This window comes from Saccostrea echinata, unplaced genomic scaffold, assembly GCF_033153115.1.
Source record: "Saccostrea echinata isolate AGI-Se365-2 ecotype Australia unplaced genomic scaffold, CSIRO_AGI_Sech_v1 ptg000010l, whole genome shotgun sequence".
Lineage (NCBI taxonomy): Eukaryota > Metazoa > Mollusca > Bivalvia > Ostreida > Ostreidae > Saccostrea > Saccostrea echinata.
The window spans coordinates 8,084,107-8,107,854 of NW_026889759.1; the positions used below are offsets into that span (position 1 = coordinate 8,084,107).

At 33.9% G+C, this 23,748-nt stretch overlaps 1 protein-coding gene across 1 annotated transcript; it reads right to left on the bottom strand.

The window, feature by feature from the left end:
- Positions 1-1,862: 1,862 nt before the first annotated feature.
- Positions 1,863-22,014, bottom strand: LOC133184299 (cell division cycle and apoptosis regulator protein 1-like). The gene is made up of 20 exons (XM_061319308.1): positions 21,926-22,014; positions 21,464-21,648; positions 21,130-21,356; positions 16,427-16,544; positions 16,204-16,315; positions 15,209-15,467; positions 14,646-14,871; positions 14,036-14,316; positions 12,544-12,751; positions 11,827-11,910; positions 9,480-9,614; positions 6,101-6,181; positions 5,641-5,832; positions 5,179-5,319; positions 4,997-5,059; positions 4,790-4,883; positions 4,155-4,327; positions 3,873-4,023; positions 3,209-3,436; positions 1,863-2,464 (listed from the first exon to the last, which is right to left on the bottom strand). The coding sequence occupies exons 1-20, from the start codon at positions 21,975-21,977 to the stop codon at positions 2,205-2,207; spliced, it is 3,270 nt and encodes a 1,089-aa protein (XP_061175292.1). The 5' UTR covers positions 21,978-22,014; the 3' UTR covers positions 1,863-2,204.
- Positions 22,015-23,748: the final 1,734 nt, after the last annotated feature.

Consider the following 23,748-nt stretch of genomic DNA (forward strand, 5'->3'; position numbering starts at 1 on the left):
TGAGGTCCTTAGATGCATCAACTGACAAGATTTGATGATCCTAGTCCTTATAGTAAGCAAAATATTAACATTTTAATAAAATGTAATTTTTGGTCAACTTTGAAGTGACCTTGAGACCACGCCCTTTGTCCCAGGGTAAATCCCATTGCAAATTTTAATCTACAACATATCCTCATCCTTTTGTGTAAGTTTGGTGATAATCTGCCCAGTGGTTCTTGAGAAGAAGACTTTTTAGCAACCAGTACTTTTGTTTCTATTTTCCTAATTATCTCCCCTTGTTTAAGGGTCACAACCCTAGTTTTAGTATAACGGGAGCCCTTGGGCCAAGGATACCCCGTGACAAATTTGACAATAATTGGCCTAGGGGTTCTTTGAGTTATGGCCCATATTCTAAAAAGTTTATGCACACCACACAAATGGCCAAAGCATTAGCTCTTTGAGCCTTTGGCTCAGAAGAGCTAACAATTTAGAATCTATACTACCCCAGGAAGCTTCCACATGATATGTTTCAGCTTTTCTGGCCAAATGGTTCATAAAAAACAATTTCCCTATATACAATGTATTTCAATGTAAAACTTCGAGGATTCCCTATTTTGGCCCCACCCTACCCTGTTGGGGGGGGCATGATTTGAACAATTTAGAATCTACACTACCTCAGGAGGCTTCCACTTATGTTTCAGCTTTTCTGGCCAGGTGGTTCTTAAGAAGAATTTTTTAATGACCCCACCCTATTTTTAGCTCTACTGGTCAGAGACCAGAAGAGCTTATGCGATAGTAAGGTGTCCGTCCGTCTGTAAACAGTTTTTCAAAACGCTACTCCTCCTACAGTTTTAGTCCGATTTCAATATAACTTGGCACACAAGTAGACTACACTAAGATACATAATTCTGTGTATCAGTTTTTGATTTTGATGAACGGTGTTGCCATGGTTACTAAAATTAGAGATTTCTGAGATGTAATTTCAAAACGCTACTCCTCCTACAGTTTTGGTCCAATTTCAATATAACTTAGCACACAAGTAGACTACACTAAGATACATAATTCTGTGTATCGGTTTTTGATTTCAATGAACGGTGTTGCCATGGTTACTAAAAATAGAAATTTTTGTGAAAAACTTACAAAACGCTACTCCCCCTACAGTTTTGATCCGATTCCGATATAACTTGGCACACAAGTAGACTACACTAAGATACATAATTCTGTACATCAATTTTTGATTTCGATGAACGGTGTTGCTATGGTTACTAAAGATAGAAATTTCTGTGAAAAACTTTCAAAACCCTACTCCTCCCACAGTCAGTATTACTTAGCACACAAGCAGACAACACTAAGATACATAATTTCATATATCGGTTTTTGATTTTGATGAATGATGTTGCCATGGTTACTAAAAATAGAAATTTCTGTAAGATTCTTTTAAAAGGCTACTCCTCTTACAGTTTTGAGGATTGCAATAAATCTTGCCACAAAAAGAGACTACACCAAGGATCATTATTTTATTTATTGCTGTTTCAAAGTTTCAAGTTCAATTGCTACTTTTATCTTCCTTTGTTATAAGTACAAACCAGTAGAGCTACAGTTCTCATCAGAGACTTCTGGGTTTCTTTGCTTGATTATATCCCCTTTTAAGGAGCCTTAGCCCTTTAATTTAACAATTTAAAATTGGATAGTGACTCTTGAGAAGTTGAAAATGTGAAAAGTTCACAGATTGACTGACAGACGTACAGATGGATGGACAATGGGTGATCAGAAAATCTCACTTGATGAGCAAACAAAAAAGCTCACTTGAGCGTTTTGCTCAGGTGAACTAAAATAAAAACTATTGATTAAGAGCTGTTAACAATGACAGAAAAAAAACCCACTTTTTCATGTATTTTGTCTTTTATTTTAAGAGCACTGTACATGATCATTCTCAATTCAATTCATTGTTTCTGATTTGCATACAATACATAAATATGTATGTAAGTCATCATAAAAGTTTTATATACACCAAGTTCAAGATATGAATTTATCCGATGATTAGATGAACACAGCACAAACCATGTTTCCTGAACAGTTCATATATCATCAATGGCAAATTTCTCAACCTTCTCATCACCTATATTCAGATATGTTTGCATAAAATTTTCTTTTGTTTCTTTGTACTGCAAATGACATTGAGGACCTGCTGTATGAATTTCTTATATTCTATACACTTCCCATCATCATGAATTTCCATTAGACTCTGTCTCCTTTTTAATGTCTTCCACTGCTTCTTTCTCACCCAGAGCATTGGTGATGGTTGACAACATGGCATTGAGATGCTCCCTTGATTCCATCAGAGCTGAGAGGTATTTCTTACTGGTAGACTCCGAGTTGTTGGTAATCTTCTCTTGTACCAACAGTTTCTGTTTCAGGTTCTTCAGCTCTGTGGACAATTTCTCACTTTTTTCATCCTTGACATCAATGCTCTTCTTCATTTGGTCTGCAAAAGATTTTCAAATTCATTAAATTAAGACACACACAGATTTAAAATACAGTCAAACTTCATTATCTCGAACTACATATTAAATGGGACTGAGAAAAATTTCCAAGATATCTGAAGGTTCAAGATATTTAGGTTAAAATACATAAAGAAAGAGTGGCAGGGACTTCCAATTCATTTTGACATATCCATGGAATTTGAGTTTCATGTACTAACACTCAAAATACTTGAGCTCAACTGTATCCACTTATGTAGAGCTATACCTTCATGCATATATTTGTGATGTTGATACCTACATCTATGTACATTTATTTGAAGTACCGGTATTTGAATATTCAATCTTTTTTCTGTTCAAATATTTCATACACTGTATTGAAAAATACATTGCACACAAAGAAAAACTGGTTTACAAATTTAAAACTGTATATTAATGAACTTAATATTAATGTATATTAATGAATAATTTCTACAGCTAAAAATACTTGCTATTTGATCCTCTAGAGGATGCATTCCAATTTCTGCATCAGCTATTATTCCAAAGATTCACGATTTGAATATATTTTTATAACCATTTTTTTTTTATTTTTACTGAATGCAAATTTTCTACAATACTGAAAAACTACAGAAATTATCAGTTATATGAACAATAGCTCTAGATATGCTTCACTGCACATTCTGTTATTAACATCAATTTTGAAAATCTTTTTTCCTTCAGATGATTGAATCAGTTGTATTTTTTCTCACCTTTCTCTTTGTTGATTTCCATCATCTGTTTTTCCATCTCTGCCCTGGTCTTCTCGCTCCTCTCTAACTGAGTCATCAAGCTCTCTATATCTATCATGGCTCCCTTGTAGGTGATCATGTGACTTGGGGCATCTTTTACTTCCTGTGCCTTTGGAGACTTTTTCTCCACTTTCATATCTACAGATTCCGATTTTACAGGGGACTGACAAGGAAGGTATTCACTGTTGCCTATAACAAGACAAAATCAGATTTAATGACAAGAACTATAAGACAATGGTTGAGACACAATCTAATTTGATCTTTCACTTTGTAAAGACAGGAAGATTTGATCAAGACTCTCAAGTCTCAACTTTACCAATACAAAGTCTCCCCCTTGCAAAGTTCAAAGTTATGGCCAAGATTAACAAGAGACAGAAATAAAGACTGACCTTAAAACAATCTTCCCTTTTATCTCTCTTTTTTTTAATAAAATATATTCTAATAAAAATTTATAGAAATTTTTAAATGTATTAAAAAAAACTGTTTGCATGATTCATTTTTCCATTTCTGTATTACCAATATGCTAATAATGTAAAGAAATAAGTTGCATGATCTACACTAGAGGAGTATTTTTGGAAACATCTTACAACATACTGGAATTACTAGTTATCTGAAATATACCTACCTTTTGACAATTTAATGATGTCAGGAACATTAAGTTCTTTTTCCTCAAGGGAGGACTCCTCCTTTTCCCCAGGGGTGGGGACAGGCTTGTCTGTCAACTTACGATAGTTAAGAGCATCCCTTGTTACCAACTTTTGAACCAGTTTCTTAACCTACAATAAATATTTAAGTACATGTACTTTATTTTCGTAAATCTATTTCCATTAGCATTCAAAATACCAATCTGAGGAATCCCTTTTCTCTATAATTCTGATATATAACCTGCTGAGAGACTATTGTGTACCTGAGCCCTGGAAAGTTGTAGACCTATCGTGTGAATGATTTCCTCCACGTCCTTGTCCAGTAAGTACCCAGTGTGGTTCTGGTCAAAGTAAGTGAAGGCCAATAACAAAGCCGGGTCCTTTGTCTGGTATTTCTTTTTCTCTCTCTTCTTTTTTTCCTCTTTGTCCTTTTTTCCTGTAAAATACCATAAAGGCTTGCATTAATTATGATCTTTGACCTAGAAATGCACATTGTCAGTACCTAGCCCAGTAGCCCTGGACTTAACTCTTGAAAAATATCTACTGGCATCAATTGATTAAACAAAATTTTCTAATTTGCATATTTTGAGAAAAATGATACTCATGTAAGAAATTCTAATATATAATATTTTTCAGTTTCACTATAGTATAACATGCCAATTTCTTGTCAAAATTGTCATTGTAATTAGGTGGAACCATAAAATTTGCACTAAAAGTACACTAAACTGTTAAAACAAAAGCAATTATAGTCAAATCGGATTACCTTTAAAGATAAATTAAACTGGCTTCATAAAAAAGGCACATGTAAATAAAGTAAATTCAATCAAATGAGCTTTGAAATAAATAAGATTTTTCAGAGAAAATGTGTGAAAAAAAAAATATAATTCAATATGTCAACCGTCTTCATCATCTCCCTCTTCCTCTTCCTTCTTCTCTTGATCTTTTTTGTCATCTTCCTTTTTCTTTTCTTTTTCTTTACTCTCTTTAGAATCCTGTATAAGAAAAAAATTGTCAATGACTAGATGACACCAGTTTGTTTTCACATAAAGTCATATACCAAGAAAAATATTCTTAACAAAAATATTCAGTTGCCATGTCTGCACACCTTTTTGTTGGAATCCTGTTTTTCTTTTTCATCAGTTTTCTTCTTTTTGGCAGAACTTGAATCCTGTAATCATGATGAACTTGCTAAGCACAAGAAACCACATTTATTTTCCATATTTTTCTGTTCACAAACCACATTTAATATTCATATTTTTCTGTGCACAAACCCAGATGACAACTTGCCTTGCTGGATTTGTCATCTGCTGATCTCTTCTCTTTCTTTTCTTCCTCTTTTTTCTCTGGGGCTTTTATTAAAGCCTTGTAAATTTCAAAACCATAGTCCCTCATCAACATTTCATTGAAAAGTTCAGCAAACAGTGACACCTGTAAAAAAAAAAAAAAAAACCCTCAAAATAAACATGTACACATTCGATCCTTCTCATCTTTAGAATATTATCTACTTATCTATCTTAATACTTCATAATGTAAAAACTAAAATTAGCATTTTCTGTTGATTTTGTCTAAAAAGCTATCATGTTGCATATAATATACATGTACTTTCCAAACATTGTGCAAGTACATTGACCATTAAGTCTAGGTAAGTACCTTGTACTTATAAATTGTATATACATTGTATTTACCTCAAATGAATGTCCCATGTATTTCAACTACATGTATAGCTATTCAAATTTTCACTGCACTTACCTCAAATGAATGCTCCTTGTTGTCTTCTGGTCTGTAGTCCAGGAGAACACTAAGAGACATGAGGGAGCAATCGAACTTCCCTCCCTTGGCCACAGAGCTGGGGTGAACAATGATATTGGGGTTATCTGGCAATGCATACTTCCTCTCCAATGATGCCTTATCTCTTTCCTCTCTCTTCTTCTTTTCCTCCTCCTGCTGTGAAAATATCATGAAATGCAATACAGTATAGCACATACATTTAAAGTAAACCATGTCTAATCCTGACACCACTGGTTCCATAGAAATTGGTCAGATTAGACACATTCTGGATAAAACAACATCTTAAACAATTTAATTTACTAAGGGACTAAAAAATCTCATTGTAAAAGACAAAATTTCGGAATACACAACATCTGGATTAGACAAGTCTTACTGTAAATACTACAGGAATTAAAAACAAAAATTTTGATACAAATAGTACCTCTTTTTTCTTTTCATCTGATTTTTCATCAGCTGCATCCAAGTTCTTTTTCACTTCCTCACTGACTTCTGTGTTCTGCTGCTGGAAAAAAAAAAACAGCACTGAGCTGTCTGCATTTTCTTCATACATGTACAGCAGTGCCTGGGAAGGTCAAGCAACAGGTGGGGCCAATGGCCCCACTGTTCATAAAATGATGGGGCCATTTTGAAATTTAAGGGGCAGAGGGGAAATATATTGGGACCATTCTAAAATAAATCATAGTATGATGCTATAGGAAAATGCATATATCTCTAATAACAACATTTAGGAAAATTAAAAAGAAAAATGCGATAGGAATTGACAAGTCATATGACATTGACTAGTACAAATGATTTTTCTGTTTCTAAGAACTTCAGTCAATTGTCATCTAGATTCTAACCAACTAGTATTTAGAAAAATTATATTTAAACCAAAAGCACCATTTTTTAACGATACCGATTTAGAGATCACGGGACAGGCTAAAATACGTTGTAAGTGGACTTCGTTGAAAAGGTTTTTCATTGTAAGGTATATAAATTTTCCATGTGCTGTGGTCGTAAAGCTGTGGTCAACCATCGAAAACGACTAGACACTTACGAATTGAACAACATGAAAAAACAAGAGGCCCATGGGCCACATCGCTCACCTGAGCACATTGGCTAGGAAAAAGCACAAATCACTTCAGTATTGAAAAGTTTAAAGGGGGGGGGGGGGCTTGGATTTTGAACTACATGTACCTGAGGATGCTTCCATATCAATATAACAAATGGCTTTGCTGTTTTTGAGCAGAAGATTTTTAAAGATTTTTTTCCAATATATTCCCTTGTTAAAAATTTGATCCCCAATTGTGGACCCCCCCCCCCATCATTTGAACAAACTTGAATCTACACTACCTGAGGATGCTTCCATATCAATATAACAAATGGCTTTGCTGTTTTTGAGCAGAAGATTTTTAAAGATTTTTTTCCAATATATTCCCTTGTTAAAAATTTGATCCCCAATTGTGGACCCCCCCCCCCCCATCATTTGAACAAACTTGAATCTACACTACCTGAGGATGCTTCCATATCAATATGACTAAACATGGCTTTTCTGTTGTTGAAAAGATTTTTTCCTATATATTCCTATGTAAAAATTTGATCCCACATTGTGGCCCCACCCTACCCCTGGGGGTTATGATTTGAACAAACTTGAATCTTCACTACCTGAGGATGCTTCCATATCAATATGACAAAACATGGCTTTGCTGTTCCTGAGAAGAAGATTTTTCAAGTTTTTTCCCCTATATATTCCCATGTAAAACTATGATCTCCCATTGTGGCCCCATCCTACCCCCAGGGGTCATGATTTGAACAAACTTGAATGTACACTACCTGAGGATGATTCCATATCAATATGACAAAACATGGCTTTGCTGTTCCTGAGAAGATTTTTCAAGTTTTTTCCCCTATATATTCCTATGTAAAACTATGAACCCCCATTGTGGCCCCATCCTACCCCCAGGGGTCATGATTTGAACAAACTTGAATCTACTAGATCTACCTGAGGATGCTTCCATATCAATATGACAAAACATGACTTTGCTGTTCTTGAGAAGATTTTTAAAGTTTTTCCCTATATATTCCTATGTAAAACGTTGATCCCCCATTGTGGCCCCACCCTAACCCTGAGGGTCATGATTCGAACAAAGTTAAATCTACACTATCTGAGAATGCTTCCATATCAATATGACTTAACAAAGCTTTGCTGTTCTTGAGAAGAAGATTTTTAAAGTTTTTTTTTCTGTATTTTCCTATGTAAAACTTTGATCGCCCATTGTGACCCCACCCTATCCCCAGGGGTCATGTTTTGATACAAACTTGAATCTGCACTACCTGAGGATGAATCCACATCAATATGACTAATTGTGACTTTGTTGTTTTTGAGAAGAAGATTTTTCAAGATTTTTTTCTATATATTTCTCTGTAAAACTTTGATCCCAAATTGTGGCCCCACCCTACCCCTGGGGGTCATGATTTGAACAAACTTGAATCTGCACTACCTGAGGATGATTCCATATCAATATGACTAATTGTGGCTTTGTTGTTCTTGAGAAGAAGATTTTTCAAGATTTTTTTCTATATATTCCTATGTAAAACTTTGATTTCCCATTGTGGCCCCATCCTACCCCGGGGGGTCATGATTTGAACAAATTTGAATCTGCACTACCTGAGGATGATTCCATATCAATATGACTAATTGTCACAGTGGCTTTGTTGTTCTTGAGAAGAAGATTTTTCAAGATTTTTTTCTATATATTCCTATGTAAAACTTTGATTGTGGCCCCACCCTACCCATGGGGGTTATGATTTGAAAAACTTGAATCTACACTACCTGAGGATGATTCCATATCGATATGACTAATTGTGGCTTCTTGAGAAGAAGATTTTTCAAGATTTTTTTTCTATATATTCCTACTAATTGTGGCTTCTTGAGAAGAAGATTTTTCAAATTTTTTTTTCTATATATTCCTATGTAAAACTTTGATTTCCCATTGTGGCCCCACCCTACCCCTGGGGGTCATGATTCGAACAAAGTTAAATCTACACTATCTGAGAATGCTTCCATATCAATATGACTTAACAAGGCTTTGCTGTTCTTGAGAAGAAGATTTTTCAAGTTTTTTTTCTGTATATTCCTATGTAAAACTTTGATCCCACATTGTGGCCCCACCCTACCCCAGGGGGTCATGATTTGAACAAACTTGAATCTACACTTTGTAATGAAGGTCTCACAAAAGTTTCAACTTTTACAGCCCATTGGTTCTTGAGAAGAAGATTTTTAAAAGATACCACCAAATTTTCACTAGTTCTTAATTATCTCCCCTTGAAAGAGGGGGTGGCCCTTCATTTGAACAAACTTGAATCCCCTTTACCCAAGGATGCTTTGTGGCAAGTTTGGTTGAAATTAGCCCAGTGGTTCTGGAGAAGAAGTCGAAAATGTGAAAAGTTTACAGACGGACAGACGGACGACGGACAAAATGTGATCAGAAAAGCTCACTTGAGCCTTCGGCTCAGGTGAGCTAAAAAACTGTTTCTTTGCCAGTGGATGGCAATATGCCGAATGATTGTTCCGATTTTATTATATAATACATCACAGATTCCATCTAACTTCGATGAAGAATACAGATAGCGCGGACTGCGATGAACTTACAAAGTAATAAAACATGCATACCCGCATTTTGCGGGGCGCGCCCTATGGTGCTGCGCACCATTATTTCATTGCGCCATTTTTCGACAGTATGCGCATATGGCGCATGGCGCGGCCTCTTCCCAGGCCTTGTGTACATACAAATAAATTAACTATATTTATGTTTACTGACCCCTTCCATGGCCTCCTGTTCCTCCTCTTTTTCTTGCTCAGACTTCAAGGCTTTAGTGAGGCGGGCAATCAACTGTGACTTCAGACCTTTTGAACTCACTGATCTACTTTCCAGTTCTCTTCTAAGATCTATTATCTATGAATTTAGGTGGATCGAAAAAAAAAATCATTTTTTATATCATTTTGCAAGTTATTATTTCCAAGAGATATAAAGACTTCATGAATATTAAATAACAGAGAATTATTCTATAATTCTTGTATGAAGGATATGACCACTATACATAGCAAAATATCAATGCTAATGTTCTCTTTGTTTGCAAAAATAGGTTTTGTCCAAGTAATACAACTGATTTTAATACAGTATATCAAGACTTCTTGTGAAAACATTATTCAATGTCTATGGTTAGTTAACAGTAACAATTTTTCCACCTATCAACCATCTTCACAGTGTCAAAGTTTTGTGATATCCTTCCTCTTCACAAACCCTTGACAAAGGTCGCTATTGGGCTTGCAGTTATACATGACATTATGGTTGATCATAAACCAATCAATGAGAATATCTCTTTCAAATCCGTCATTATCAAGCGGCTCAAAGCCATAGCACATACTGTAGATTGGCAAATAATCATGATGGTTTTAATTTCACTACGTTCGTGATTCATCATTTTTCCACGAAAATTAAACTCATAATGAATGCTATCATCAGTTTTTAAAAAACGTTTAAATGCTTATATGAAATTTAAATTAATTTCTTGCAACGTGAAATTAAAACTATCCGGATTGGTACTTTTTAAGAAATCGTGAAATTTTAACACCGTGGAATTAAAACGACTTGCAGGAGAAGGATTTTCCAAAAATGAATCTCTGACATTTTATTTGAGGTAACTAGTCACAAATTCTACAATATTGAGACTTTCCTTTAAAAAGACAAATCATATATGTTTACAAAACTTACTTACTTTATCATAAAGGTTGTTTTCTGATTGGTTCCCTCTCCTTGATGGGAACAAATGAAATGGTAGCTTTCCAGCCCAACTTTTTTAAATACGGTAATGACCCCGTCAAGGGTTTGTTTAGAAGAATAAATATCAAAAACCTCAACATTGTGAAGATGCCTATCAGCTATCAAAACTTTTTCATCAATTTTTAAAACATTTGTCTTGTTTATTCAGATATACTCGATGGGACCAAGAAAAAACATTGAGATATCTGAGTCTTCAAGGTATCGATGGTAAAATACTTAAAGAATAAGAAGTTGGGACTTCCAAATCACTTCGACATATCCATGGTATTTCAGATATCACGCAGCTATGTTAAGGCTGTCCGAAGGCTTAATATGCATTAGATATATACTATATTATTTTGAGCTATGTTTTGATTTCAATTTGTAATCTATGTATACATACACAGTTAAGTTGTAAAGACAGTTGAATAAGGTATCATAAAAAAGGATTTCTGTAATGTCACATGACTGTGTTGATCACGTGACGGACACTTATACATTTTCTTAACTGTTGCTCAAAAATCGCATCGGCACAAGTGAAAAACAAAATTATTGTGAACGGCTTGTTACATAAATCAATTAAACGTATTCTTAGGTATATATAAAGTGCTGGGGGCAAGTCTGAATTTTATTTCTCAAGAAAATATTTCACGAGAAATTCAACTTACCACCATACAAGGGGTCATTTTCCACTCTTCATCGCAATTTATACAAAATGGGATAAATTACATACAATCCCCCAGCAAAATTCAGTTACAGGACATATTTCTCTAGTAGATTCACACAGAATATCTTCAATTAATCCTTATTATTCACTTGTGCCAGTCTAATATATACACCATTTATAAATTCTCACTCTGTCTACAGACGGGTAAGGGGGAGCGTTTCACATTTTTTTGTAATTGTTTGAATACGTACATGTTCGACAAGAAAAAGGAATAACGATATTATACTGCAAATATTCACCATCAAAACAGCCTTAAAACAACAATCCAGACACATGAATTAAACATCAACGTAAAAAATTCTACATGTGATGTGAAAGGTATGTAAAAGTTATGACACTTTCCCCGTCATGTCTGCTCAAATTTGCAGTGACTTGACATCATATGCCATTATGACGTCATATCTAGGTAATTCAGAGAAGTTACTACGGCTGGTAGACTGTGACATTCTTCGGACAGCCTTATCCTAGCCGCGCAGTGTTCGAGATACCGAAGTTCAACTGTATATATATTCTTTTTAATTGTAAAAAGAAAAATTCCTCTAATACTATCCCTTAGTGAAATGGAGGTAGGTGGAATTTTTGTCCTTAAAAAAAAAACAAACAAACAAGCAAGCAAACCTTCATAGTTTTGGGGTCTAGTTCTGAGTAATGAGTCGGCTCCTTATTCTCCTCGCTAATTTCTCCTTCTGTTTCCTCCTCCTCCTATAAATAAATAATCACAGTAAAACACACAGAAGTATTAACCTAAATCACTGCAGCCATGTTTAAACACCTTGTTGTATAGAAACGTGTTACTTGTAATGTTTATTGTAAGTTACAGACACCTGAACAAATACCTTCCATTTTCAAAAACTGGCAAATTAATCTAAAATTTTAAAAATAAATATCTTTTGGAAACATTAATCAAGGAAGATGATTTTAAATTGCTAACTTTTATGATATTTGTTCAGGTATCTTAAATTTTTCCTTGTGTAAGTTACATGTAGTATTAACAATGTGAGTAAAACTTTAAACTGCTAAAGAGTTCTAAAGGCTGCATGTGGTACATGAATAAATCTGAAAAATTCTGCATTCCTGATGTGGTCTTTGTTTTGGTGCAAACCAATAAGTGGAGGAGAGTGCTATGTGAACTAGGTCCACATACACTACATCTTTTTCTTGGTTCAATGCTTGGCCATATAAACCCTCAAATCTTGGACACTGTGAATCAAAACTGGAACATGCACGTTCCACGACATTAAGTCATGGCATGTGCACCCTAAGAAAAAAACCTATATAAACTTAAAGAGAAAAAGTGGAATTTGATTAAATAGATTGCTCTGCCTGAGAATTTGCCTCTTTGCCTTCTCCCTTGGTCACGGATGCTACTTTTTTCTGGAGTTGCTTTTTATAAGCTGCCTGCAAAGTTGCCCACTCGAGGCGGGTGGGATTACAGCTCCACACATCAGGTAAAAATATGACGGTAGTTTCTACTCGAGCTGGAACCAATTTGCCCTTGTGCATCTCCTCTTGGCGTAGGTACCGCACCTCAGCAAACTGGTACCTGTGTGAAAGGTGGGTTGTACATTCAATACTTATGATGAGAACATTCTCATTTCACTGAGAGGAAAAAAATCGCTTAAAAAACACTACTGGCATACAGTGTATTAAGAGATGCCAACTGTTCAAGATTAATAGAACTCTACCCCCCAAGTACAAGATAAAGATACCAACTGTTCAAGACTAATAGAACTCTACCCCCCCCCCCCAAGAACAACAAATATAATGAGATCACAAAGTGAAAAATGTAATTTACTATCAATGGAAATGTCTACATCTTCATGACATATGATGATGTACATAGAAATCAAATGTGAATTTGTGGTATGAAAACAAAGTTCACTATAAAAAATTTTGTTTCATTTTAAAAACCAATTTATTTTAAACTTAAGCAGGTATGCAACAAAATAATTAATTAACCTGCAATGGTCTTCAGGATTATCACCAAATTTACAGCTATTGACGAAGTTTTAAAAAAAAATTTCATGCTATGCAATATGAAGACAATTTACTATCTAATCTTATTAGTTTCCTACTGATAAACACTGAAGGGACTATAGGTTTCCTCTGCATGTCTGTTTGTCTGTCCCCATCTGTCAGTCAGTCTGTCCAACTTAGTTTTCCACAATCTTTTTCTACACTCTTGAAGCTATTGAGATGATTTTTTTGGTATACCAGTCTAACTTGATGACTTACATATCAAATTTGTATTTCATTATGCTTCAATGATTCTTTATGGAACAATGGCCTTTTTTTTCATCGTCAGGGGAGAACCTGATTACATTTGCCAGCACGGTACAAATATTGCACTTGTTTATTTTAAGACAGTTCTTGAATTTTTGCATATGGCTAAGTCACTTGTAAATGAAAGACAAATGAGCAAGCAAGCCATAAATACTAAAGCAGACAAAATATGATATATTTAGAACCTAAGTTTCCTTCTGGACATTGTAATTTATTTCAAAGCAAATAAAAATTACATTTTTTTAATAAAAGAAAAAGAAGGGAAAGGCAGAGATATAAAAGGAATTTTTTTGAGTAGAAAAGAAAACAAAGTGAAACTTTTGTATTCACAAAAGTAATTAACTGACCTTATTATATATAAAATTTGATATAAAATCTGATTCAGGTGTGTTTAAAAATCATCATTTATTTCATGTTGTTTTGTTTTGTTTTCCAATATACAAAAATAAATATGTTTCTCCATGTAAAAGATAACAGTATCAATAATTGTAGTTGCTACAACATGAAACAGCCTATAAAAGATGCATGCAAAATGTTCACCTACCACTGTGTACAGCTATTAAGATCTATGCCAGTCAGAGCCTTGGTGGTTCGGATGGCTGTTCGAATCAGAACTTGGGGATCTTCTCTGGGGTTTGGGCCATCCAAGGACGGTGACCAAGGTCCCCCTATTGCCATGGTTTCATTTTTTCCTTTAAGCCCAACCAGGAAATGAATGAGTCTAGTGGGATGGACGAATCCTTCTTGTACCTCTGGAGGGTCATCTGCCAAGGCACAGGACTTGTGATACAAATCTTCTAGACTAGGACAGGACATCAGCATCACCTGCAAAATTTACACATTTTTTTTTTTTTTTACTATTTTGCCACATATAACATATGTATGTTTTACATATACAGTGGTAAAAATTACAAATAGCACACTTTCTTTCAAATACATGCATACTTCAGAACAAATTTTTGATAAGGGTTTTAGCAATGTTATAATAGGTAATACTTCAATACAAAAACATTTTGGAAATTAATAAAAAAAGATTTTCAGTCAATAATGTTAAAATTACACACACTTTCTCTAAGTGTACATGTAACAGTTTTCTTGCCCTATAAACGCATAAAAAAGATTTCAATAAAGCTATTTTACTCTGTGTGTGATACCTTAGCACTGAAGAGATGGTCTGCATCAGGTGGGTCGAGCACTGAGTCATTAGTATTAAGGGGTTCCACATCTTTGTGCATGATATGGAAGCCACAGTGGTTCCCCATCTGGAAGGGCCTGAAGCAAGGAAAAGCTTCTGTCCATTCAAAGCTGGCATTGAAGAAGTCACTTGGTATGTACAGATTAGTGTATCTTGATTTCAATGAAATAACATTGGCTTCTTTCCTGTACGAGAAAATGAAAGTAAAACAAGGTTACTACATAATACAGAATATTAATATTTAATTTTAAATCACTGCAATTTAAGGTCTATTCCAGAGTCTTTATATGTAAATAGTTTATGATACAATGCTTTCTTCATTTTCCATTGGACACCAATTTTCAAACTTTTTTATGGTTAAAATTAGGTGATCAACAACAAAATTAGGTGATCAATAGACTACAAATTTTACTTATAACAGAAGAGGATAAAGTAGCTGATCACAAATTTACATATTAACAAAATCACAAAATTTGACCTTCATGAAAATAAATAAAACCACAGTAATGTACATAAGCTTACATATCAAATGAAAGTTTTGGCACTTGTACAACATATCTGGGCACAATTCTAGGTCGCCGTCTTGCTGGGCTTCTTTGATGGCTGGTACTCTCAGATCTTTTTGATGATGGTGATTTAGATCTTGATCGCTTCCTTGGTGGAGGAGGTCTTTCGTTTCTTTCCCTTCTTTCTCGGTCTCTTTTTCTTTCTCTCTCTCTTTCAAACCTTTCATTCCTCCTGACGTTGCCTGAATTTCGTGGAATTAAGGCCTCATTGAACCCTACATAAACAAGAAACATAAAAATATTTCAGTAACTCAACTGAATATTAAATACCATAGAGAATTATTATCTACTGTATGTATCCTAATTCACACTTAAGTTCTGGGACCTTATCCATCATTATTCCATGTCTATACATATTTTGGCATTTGAACTAGTTATGCCCACTGTAAATGCTCAAGTAAAGGATATGTTTGGATTTTACTAACAGAAAAAAGTCTCATTTAACCACACATAAAATGGTACTAAATGAAAATATCACATTAAGTAGTTAACATACATATTTACACATGTTGTTTATTTAAAGAATATTTCATGAAGCACATTAGCACTTCATGAAAAATATGCCTCATGCAAGTCTATGTGATTTACACACCAATAATTCACACTTAACTTAAAAACATTCCTCATATTTACATTTTACATGTTTAAATGCACCAAAATTATACTTGATGTTTGAGCATGTATATTTCTACGCGTGAGTATACACAAAAATGGCTTTCAAATCAATTTCACTGTTGGCTTAGTAGAAAAACACTGCAAATGTCAATATTTATATGTGAATTAGTAGTATAAACCATTCAAGTGCATTTTTTAAGGAAACTTGCTAAATATATTTCTTAAGAAAGGAGCTCATTTAGATATCAAAAAAGAAAAAAAAATATGTTTGGTTTTTAATTAATATATATATATCATATTCTAACTAAGAAAACCTTATTGTATACATTCATCTACCTTGCTGCATCAGTGGTTGAGGTGCTGGCTGGCCAGTGAAGCCTCCCATCTGATTTCCCTGCTGTACTCCAAACACAGGTTTGTTGATATTTTGATGATTACCTTGGGGCCCCTTTATACACAGAATCAAAATATAACTAGTATTTTTTAAGAATATATTCACTAAATTTAAAGTTTTGCACAGTTTCTTTGTACACAAAATCTCCAATCATGTATCACTTACTACTTGGTTAGGTAGAACTTGAATTCTAGTTGCATTCCACTTGAATGGCATATTTGCGTTAAAACTAGCTTCAACTAAGACCCTATCATTCACCTTTGGTGCTGACCCTTTGACACAACTGTAAAATAAAAGTAAATTTTGAAGATGATTCTTATAAATTACAACATATTTCAATAAAATGGTAATAACTTTCAAAACCTAAAGTAAACTAGTAGACTAATTGTTCTCGAACAATTAGAGGTCTTTCCACCTTTAAATTTCATATATTCTTCTCATTTAACTCTCTACTCTTTATTTTTATACAAAAGAAACCAGAAATGGCTTGAGAGATGGAAAAAATGAAAATTTAAAAATTTTGAAATGACCTTGACCTTTGACCTTGAACAAATATTCAAGGTCAAAGGCCAAGGGTCACATTACAATTAACCCCATGCTTCTACGACTTTTAGCTTTAAAGTTATAAGGTTTACTAGTAAGCGCAAAGACGTTAAAGGGCAATAACTCATATAAGGGGTCATCGGATACTTTCGCACTGAATAGATTGAAGTTGTGTCTAAAGACACTGAATACATTAGTGAAGGTTTCGTGTCTCTACGGTTTACGGTTTCAGAGGAGTAGCGATAACAAGGTTTTTCGCACAAGGGGCAATAACTTTTAAAAGGGTTAAGCTAAGGGGACAAGATTGAAATCTTTGAAATAGTTTTAAAAGTACATATTAAAGATGCAAAGATATACTGTATATGTTGAAAGACAAAAGAGCTATAAAAAGAGCTTTATTTCTCTAATTTGGAATGACCTTGACCTTTGACCTTGACATAAACTTCAAGGTCTAGGGTTAAGGAATCTAATGCAGTTAGTTTCATGTCTCTACGACTTATCGTTTTGAGAATTTTTCATTATTTGTAAACTTCAAAAACTTTCAGGGGCAATAACTCATAAAAGGGCTCAACGAATCCTTTCGTAATGAATAGATTGAAGAGTCTCCTCAATTAGTCGAAGACATTGGTGAAGGTTTCGTACCTCTATGGTTTACGGTTTCAGAGGAGTAGCGATAACAAGGTTTCTAGCGAAAGGGACAATAACTGCGAAAGAGGTCATAGGTTATATGCGTTGGGTCAAATTTGTTCATAACTTTTTATGACCTTTACGATGAACAAAAAATCTTTTTGATAAATGTCGAAACAAAAAATCAGCGGAAGAAAAATAATAATAAGAAGAAGAAGAATAATAACTAGTAGACTAATTGTTCTCGAACAATTAGAGGTCTTTCCACCTTCTTTAAATTTCATATATATTTCTTTTTTTTTACTCTCTGGAGTTAATTTTTATACAAAAAGAATCCATAAATGGCTTGAAAGATAGAAAAAAAATGAAATTTTTAAAAAATTTTGAATGACCTTGACCTTTGACCTTGAACAAATATTCAAGGTCAACAATCAATGGTCACATTGCGCTTGACCCCATGCTTCTACAACCTTAAGTTTTAAAGTTAGAAGGTTTAACAGTAAGCGCAAAGACGTTAATGGGCGATAACTCATATAAGGGGTCACCGGATACTTTTGCACTGAATAGTTTGAAGTTGTGTCTAAAGACCCTGAATACATCAGTGAAGGTTTCGTGTCTCTGCGGTTTACGGTTTCAGAGGAGTAGCGATAACAAGGTTTTTCACACAAGGGGCAATAACTTTTAAAAGGGTTAAGCTTAGGGGACAAGATTGAAATCTTTGAAATAGTTTTAAAAGTACATATTAAAGATGTTAAGATATACTGTATATGTTGAAAGACAAAAGAGCTATAAAAAGAGCTTTATTTCTCATATTTGGAATGACCTTGACCTTTGACCTTGACATAAATTTCAAGATCCAAGGTCAAAGATTCTAATGCAGTTAGTTTCATGTCTCTACGGCTTATCGTTTTGAAAATTTTTCATTTTTTGTAAACTTCAAAAACTTTCAGGGGCAATAACTCAGTAATGGGGTTGACGAATACTTTTTCAGTGAATAGATTGGAGAGAGTACTCAGTTAGTTGAAGACATTGGTGAAGGTTTCCTACCTCTACGGTTTAAGGTTTCGGAGGAGTAGCGATAACAAGGTTTCTAGCGAAAGGGGCAATAACTGTGAAAGGGGTCATAGGTTATATGCGTTGGGTCAAATTTGTTCATAACTTTTTATGACTTTTACGACGAACAAAAAATCTTTTCGATAAACCTTGAAACAAAAAATCAGCGGAAGAAAAATAATAATAATAATAATAATAAACAGAACAATTTCAATAGGTCTTTCCACAGAAAGGTGGAAAGACCTAATAATAATAAACAGAAGAAAATCAATAGGTCTTTCCACAGAAAGGTGGAAAGACCTAATAATAATAATAAACAGAACAATTTCAATAGGTCTTTCCACAGAAAGGTGGAAAGACCTAATAAAACACTAGTAAACTAATTGTTCAGAGAACAATTAGAGGTCTTTCCACCTTTTTAAGTGTTTCCGTGTCATTTGGGCTGAAAAAAATGAAGAAAAATGCAATAAATGCAACAGAAAAAAAAAAAAAAAAAAAAAAAAAAAACTCCTCCAGCTGGGATCGAACTCAAAACCCTTGGTTTGAAAGGCAGGTGCGATAACCATTAGGCCACGCACTCCAATAACAATAGTGCGTTAAAATGTTTAGAACTATAGAATAATTGCAAGCGTATTTTTAGAATCGGTAGGGGAAGAAAGAAGTTCCGTAAAAGGAAATAGTTCCTGAATTTGCAAGCAGTATATTAAATAATAAGGGACGGGCTGCGTAAGAAAACATTAACACTGTTTCCTAATGAAAATGTATTAATGGACTGTAGCCCGATTCATCGATATTGTGAGCATGCTGAATTTTTTGTAAATAGCTTCGTTGTAAGCTTAAAAGATCGGGTTCGGATTTTAACATTTCTGACTGAATATCCTGAAATAAATATGAAACATTTAAATAAGCATTTCTTTGGGTTAAATTAAATATGTGTAGCCCAAATTAAATTCCCAACATGCATTTTTAGAAGGGAAACACGACATTGAAAGCGAGAATTGTTTTTAATATACCGAAAATCGCTATTTCTGGAAACTGATTAATTCTAAATAAAAATCAAATAAATTCCAAATGTAAAAGAAAGAGAGAATGCTTGGTATTAAAATGTCGTATCATATCAGGAGAATTAAATGCCACTAAAGACATCTGAAGAAATAGCCGATAAAAGGTTTAGATCATTTCTTCGTTCACCTGCACTTAAATTTCAAACACAACAGAACTTGTAGTTTTTGCCGTGAAACTTCATGACTTCTATAAACTTATAAGACTCACCGTAAAACTCTCCAGAAAGTTTCTCTGAGGTCTATACTACATTTGTTCCAAATCTGGTGTCGATCCGAGGTCTGGTTTGAATTCTAGAGTAACATTCTACATTGTTGTTGATGTGATTTTTTTTTTTTTTTAAGAAGGGGTGGGGGGGGGGGGTGAATTATTTATTTTATGCCTCTTTTAAACTACGAATTGTAACTACTTCCACATCCTTAAGCCTTATTGTGACCTTTGAGTCAAGGTCAAAGGTCAAGGTCATTAAAAAAAAAAAAGAGGGAAATCTTTACTTTTCTATGTTTTTACCTGATACTGGAGCTGAATGCATGTCCTTACTTTTCCATTTGACCCAAGGTCAAGGTGAAAGGTCAAGGTCAAAGTTCAAGGTCATTTGGTAAATTGCCATATTTTACACATATATAAGGAATTTCTAATGTTTTTAAATGACCTTGACCTTTGACCTTGACCTATATTTCAAGGTCAAAGGTCGAACATGCCCATGCAGTTGATCCCATGTCTCTAGGATACACCGTTTAAAAAAAAAGTTCATTAAATGTAAGCAGCGTAAACTTTCAGGGGCAGTAACTCATACAAGGGACCAAAGAATGCTTTCGCAATGATAGAATGAAGAGAGTACTGAATGAGTCGAAGACACTGATGAAGGTTTGGAATCTCTACGGTTTACGGTTTCGGAGGAGTAGCGATAACAAGGTTTTGTTGCACAAGGGGTGACAACTTTTGAATGGGTCAAGCTCGGGGGACAAGAATGAAATCTTTGAAATAGTTTTAGAAGGACATATTATAGATGCAAAGATATTCAGTATATGTTGAAAGACAAAAGAGATATTAAAAAAGCTAATTTTCTCATATTTTGAATGACCTTGACCTTTGACCTCTATATAAATTTCAAGGTCAAAGGTCACACATGCCAATGCTATTGGTCCCATGTCTCTACGATTAATCATTTAGAAAAAAATTAATTATTCGTAACCATCAAAAACTTTCAGGGGCAATAACTAATTAAAGGGGTTTATGCAACCTTTCGCACTGAATAGATTGAAGAGTCTACTAAATTAGTCAAAGACATTAGTGAAGGTTTCGTATCTCTACGGTTTAGGGTTTCGAAGGAGTAGCGATAACAAGCTTTTATTGCGAAAGGGGTTGTAACTCCTTGAGGGGTCAAAGTTCATATACGCAGGGTCAACTGTAAAAATCTTTTGCGAAGTGCATTCTTATGAACCATAAATCTTTTCGATAACTTTTAAAACAAAAAACCATTCGGCGGAAAAATAATAAAAATAATAATAATAATAATAATAATAAACAGAACAATTTCAATAGGTCTTTCCACAGAAAGGTGGAAAGACCTAATTAAATACCTTGTCTGAAAGAAAACATCCTCATCAACAAATCCAAAGTTGTCATGTAGTTTGGTGATGGTGCCTGTAAATACTCGTTGTTTTGGCTGATTGGCTGGAACAGCAGCTGCTCTGGGGGCTGGGTAACTGACTGTGGCTACCTGTGTGGTTGCCAAAGTTGTTGGAATGGCAATACCTGGCTGTGGAATGACTTGTGCTTGCTGCTGGAGTGCAGCTGCTGCTTGTTGCTTTAAATGTAACAATTTTTATTCTGAATTTTGCTAAAAGTAAAAATATTACTGGCCAAATATATTAATAAAATTTATACCTAACCACTTTTTTTTAAAAATCTAACCTGTGCTTGTAACCCTAGCAGCTGCTGTGCTGTGTACTGTTGGGGGTTTACCACATTCTGGCCTGCACTGGACATACCATGATAGATGGGCTGGACCTGCTGCTGCTGCATCAGTGGGGTAGCAACTTGAGACTGGGGCATATTGTTTATGGATGATGACGCACTAACAGTCGTGAAGTCTGTAACTATCAAAAATTAAAATATTTTTGATAACTATGATTTACTTCTGTGTGTTCATTTCTCTTATTTGATTAAAGTCAGTGTCATACATTTCAGACAGTCTGGATCAGTTCTATATGATGACTGAGTAAAAAAACACGTACATAAAATTAAGTTTCAGCAAATGCTGTGTTGCTTATCTGCTACCTTCTTAGTCGTTGTTCTGTATATTTTGAACATAACACAAGAAAATCAGCTGATCTACCTTAATCTACAAAAAGGAGGGAAAGAAAATCCTTTTACCTGCTTGGGGCCTTGCCCATGGTGGGTTTTTCGTCCCACTGAACTGCGACATTGATTTCTAACGGAAAAAGGGTATAAAATAAGAAATAATATATATGTAATATCAAAGCTCCCTGTTTAACAGTTTAATAATTTTTTGTTCGGTTTTTAAATCTGCACAAATAGAAACGTGGTCGTCACAGGTACAGGCTAATTTAAGCTCTCCACGTGATAAACAAACGATTTGTAGCAAATTATTTACATCCTTTTCATAATTCTGCAATGAATCATTGCAAAACTGCAAAACAGAAAAGCATAAAAACAATAAATAAGCATAGATTTTTTTTAACTTACAAAAGCAGAACTGTTCTTATAAATTTTCCGATTTATTTTTTTCAAAACGAAGTAACATTTATTAACTCGTACCACGATTTACTTTGGTAGCTAAATAATATGATGCACCCCTTCAATGTTTTTGACATGGTTTTGCTATCAACAAAAAAAAATCTTGTTATGATAAATTCGAATTCTTGACACCAACAAATAATATTTTTATGTCAAAAATAATTTTTGATATCAAGGATTAAAAAATATTGATTTCAAAAATTTGTTTTCTGATATTTGAAAATGATTTCATATCATCTGATTGAAAATCCTTGATATAAGAAGTTAACATAGATTTTTCATATGAAAGTACATCGAGATATCTGAGAATTAAAGATTAAATGAGGGTTAAATATTTGGTTGGGCCTTCCAGATCAGTAAGACATATCCAATAGTATTTGAGATAATTTATTCATTGTTCGTATACATATAATTTAATTTTGGTTGTAACGCATCATTTTATTGGATAAAAAAGCTAGAATAAATCGTATAACCTGGGTTGCCTATGTCACAATTACTTACGTCAAAAACATATCAATCCGCTTGACGTTACATTTAAAATACGTACAAATTTTTTAAAGGCATTTTCGAAGGAGAAATTGTCTTATTTTTTACACTTAATGATGGAAAATCAAATTATAAGGAATGAATTTAATAGGTACCCAAGTTATACTGGTATAACCTGGGTTAGAACAGTTTACGCTTTTTTATAAACCGCTTCACGGTTTATAAAGTGTAAACTGCCCCAACCCAGGTTATACCAGTATAACTTGGGTAGCTATTAAATTCATTCCTTATTAAATAAATATATAATTTAAGTCAGTAGAATAGTGGGCATCCTCCTTCATTGTATGAAGACATATATACGAAAATTGTGATATTTATAAGAAGATATTTCAGGTTTGCAAAAAAATTATTTCAGAAAAGAAGCATGGCCATTCCAAGTCTTTTCTATGTTTGGCGTTGCATGCACCTTGTCTTTTGACACCCCATCTATCAGAAAAAACAAACAAAATCAGGAGTCCTGAAATTGATTATATTCTGATTATAATCTTAATTTGAATTCAATGTAAATTTCTCTAATTATATGTCTACAATATTTCATCATTTAATACATGTATTGATTTCACTAAAGAATACCGATAGATCTTTCTATGAGAAAGATAAATTAATGAAATCAAATCCTTTGAATGACATCACTTTTATGATTATAATTAAAGTCCGAGTTTTATTTTTTGGCTTGTGTTTTTTTTTTTTTGCAAGTAAGTAGGTAGGTTTTTGAATGAAGGATGTATGCTTAACTGAGAAATAGGTTGGAATGTGGCTTCTTTATGTTCTTTTAAAAAAAAATGATATTTGCTTAAACATGGGTTAAATATATATGAATGTGATAAATCAGGAAAGAATATGTTTAAAGGAGAACAGTTCTGGAAACATGATGTCATTGTCATTTATTTGTT

What these genes read in the sequence shown, in the direction of transcription:
- LOC133184299 (XM_061319308.1), bottom strand. Translation starts at nt 21,977, where the DNA reads ATGTCGCAGTTCAGTGGGACGAAAAACCCACCATGGGCAAGGCCCCAA. An exon ending in GATGTTTTCTTTCAGACAAG is followed by an intron (nt 16,545 to 21,129) that starts GTATTTAATTAG and finishes TTTATTTTACAG; the next exon opens with TTGTGTCAAAGGGTCAGCAC. An exon ending in ACCATCTCTTCAGTGCTAAG is followed by an intron (nt 14,317 to 14,645) that starts GTATCACACACA and finishes TAAATTTTGCAG; the next exon opens with GTGATGCTGATGTCCTGTCC.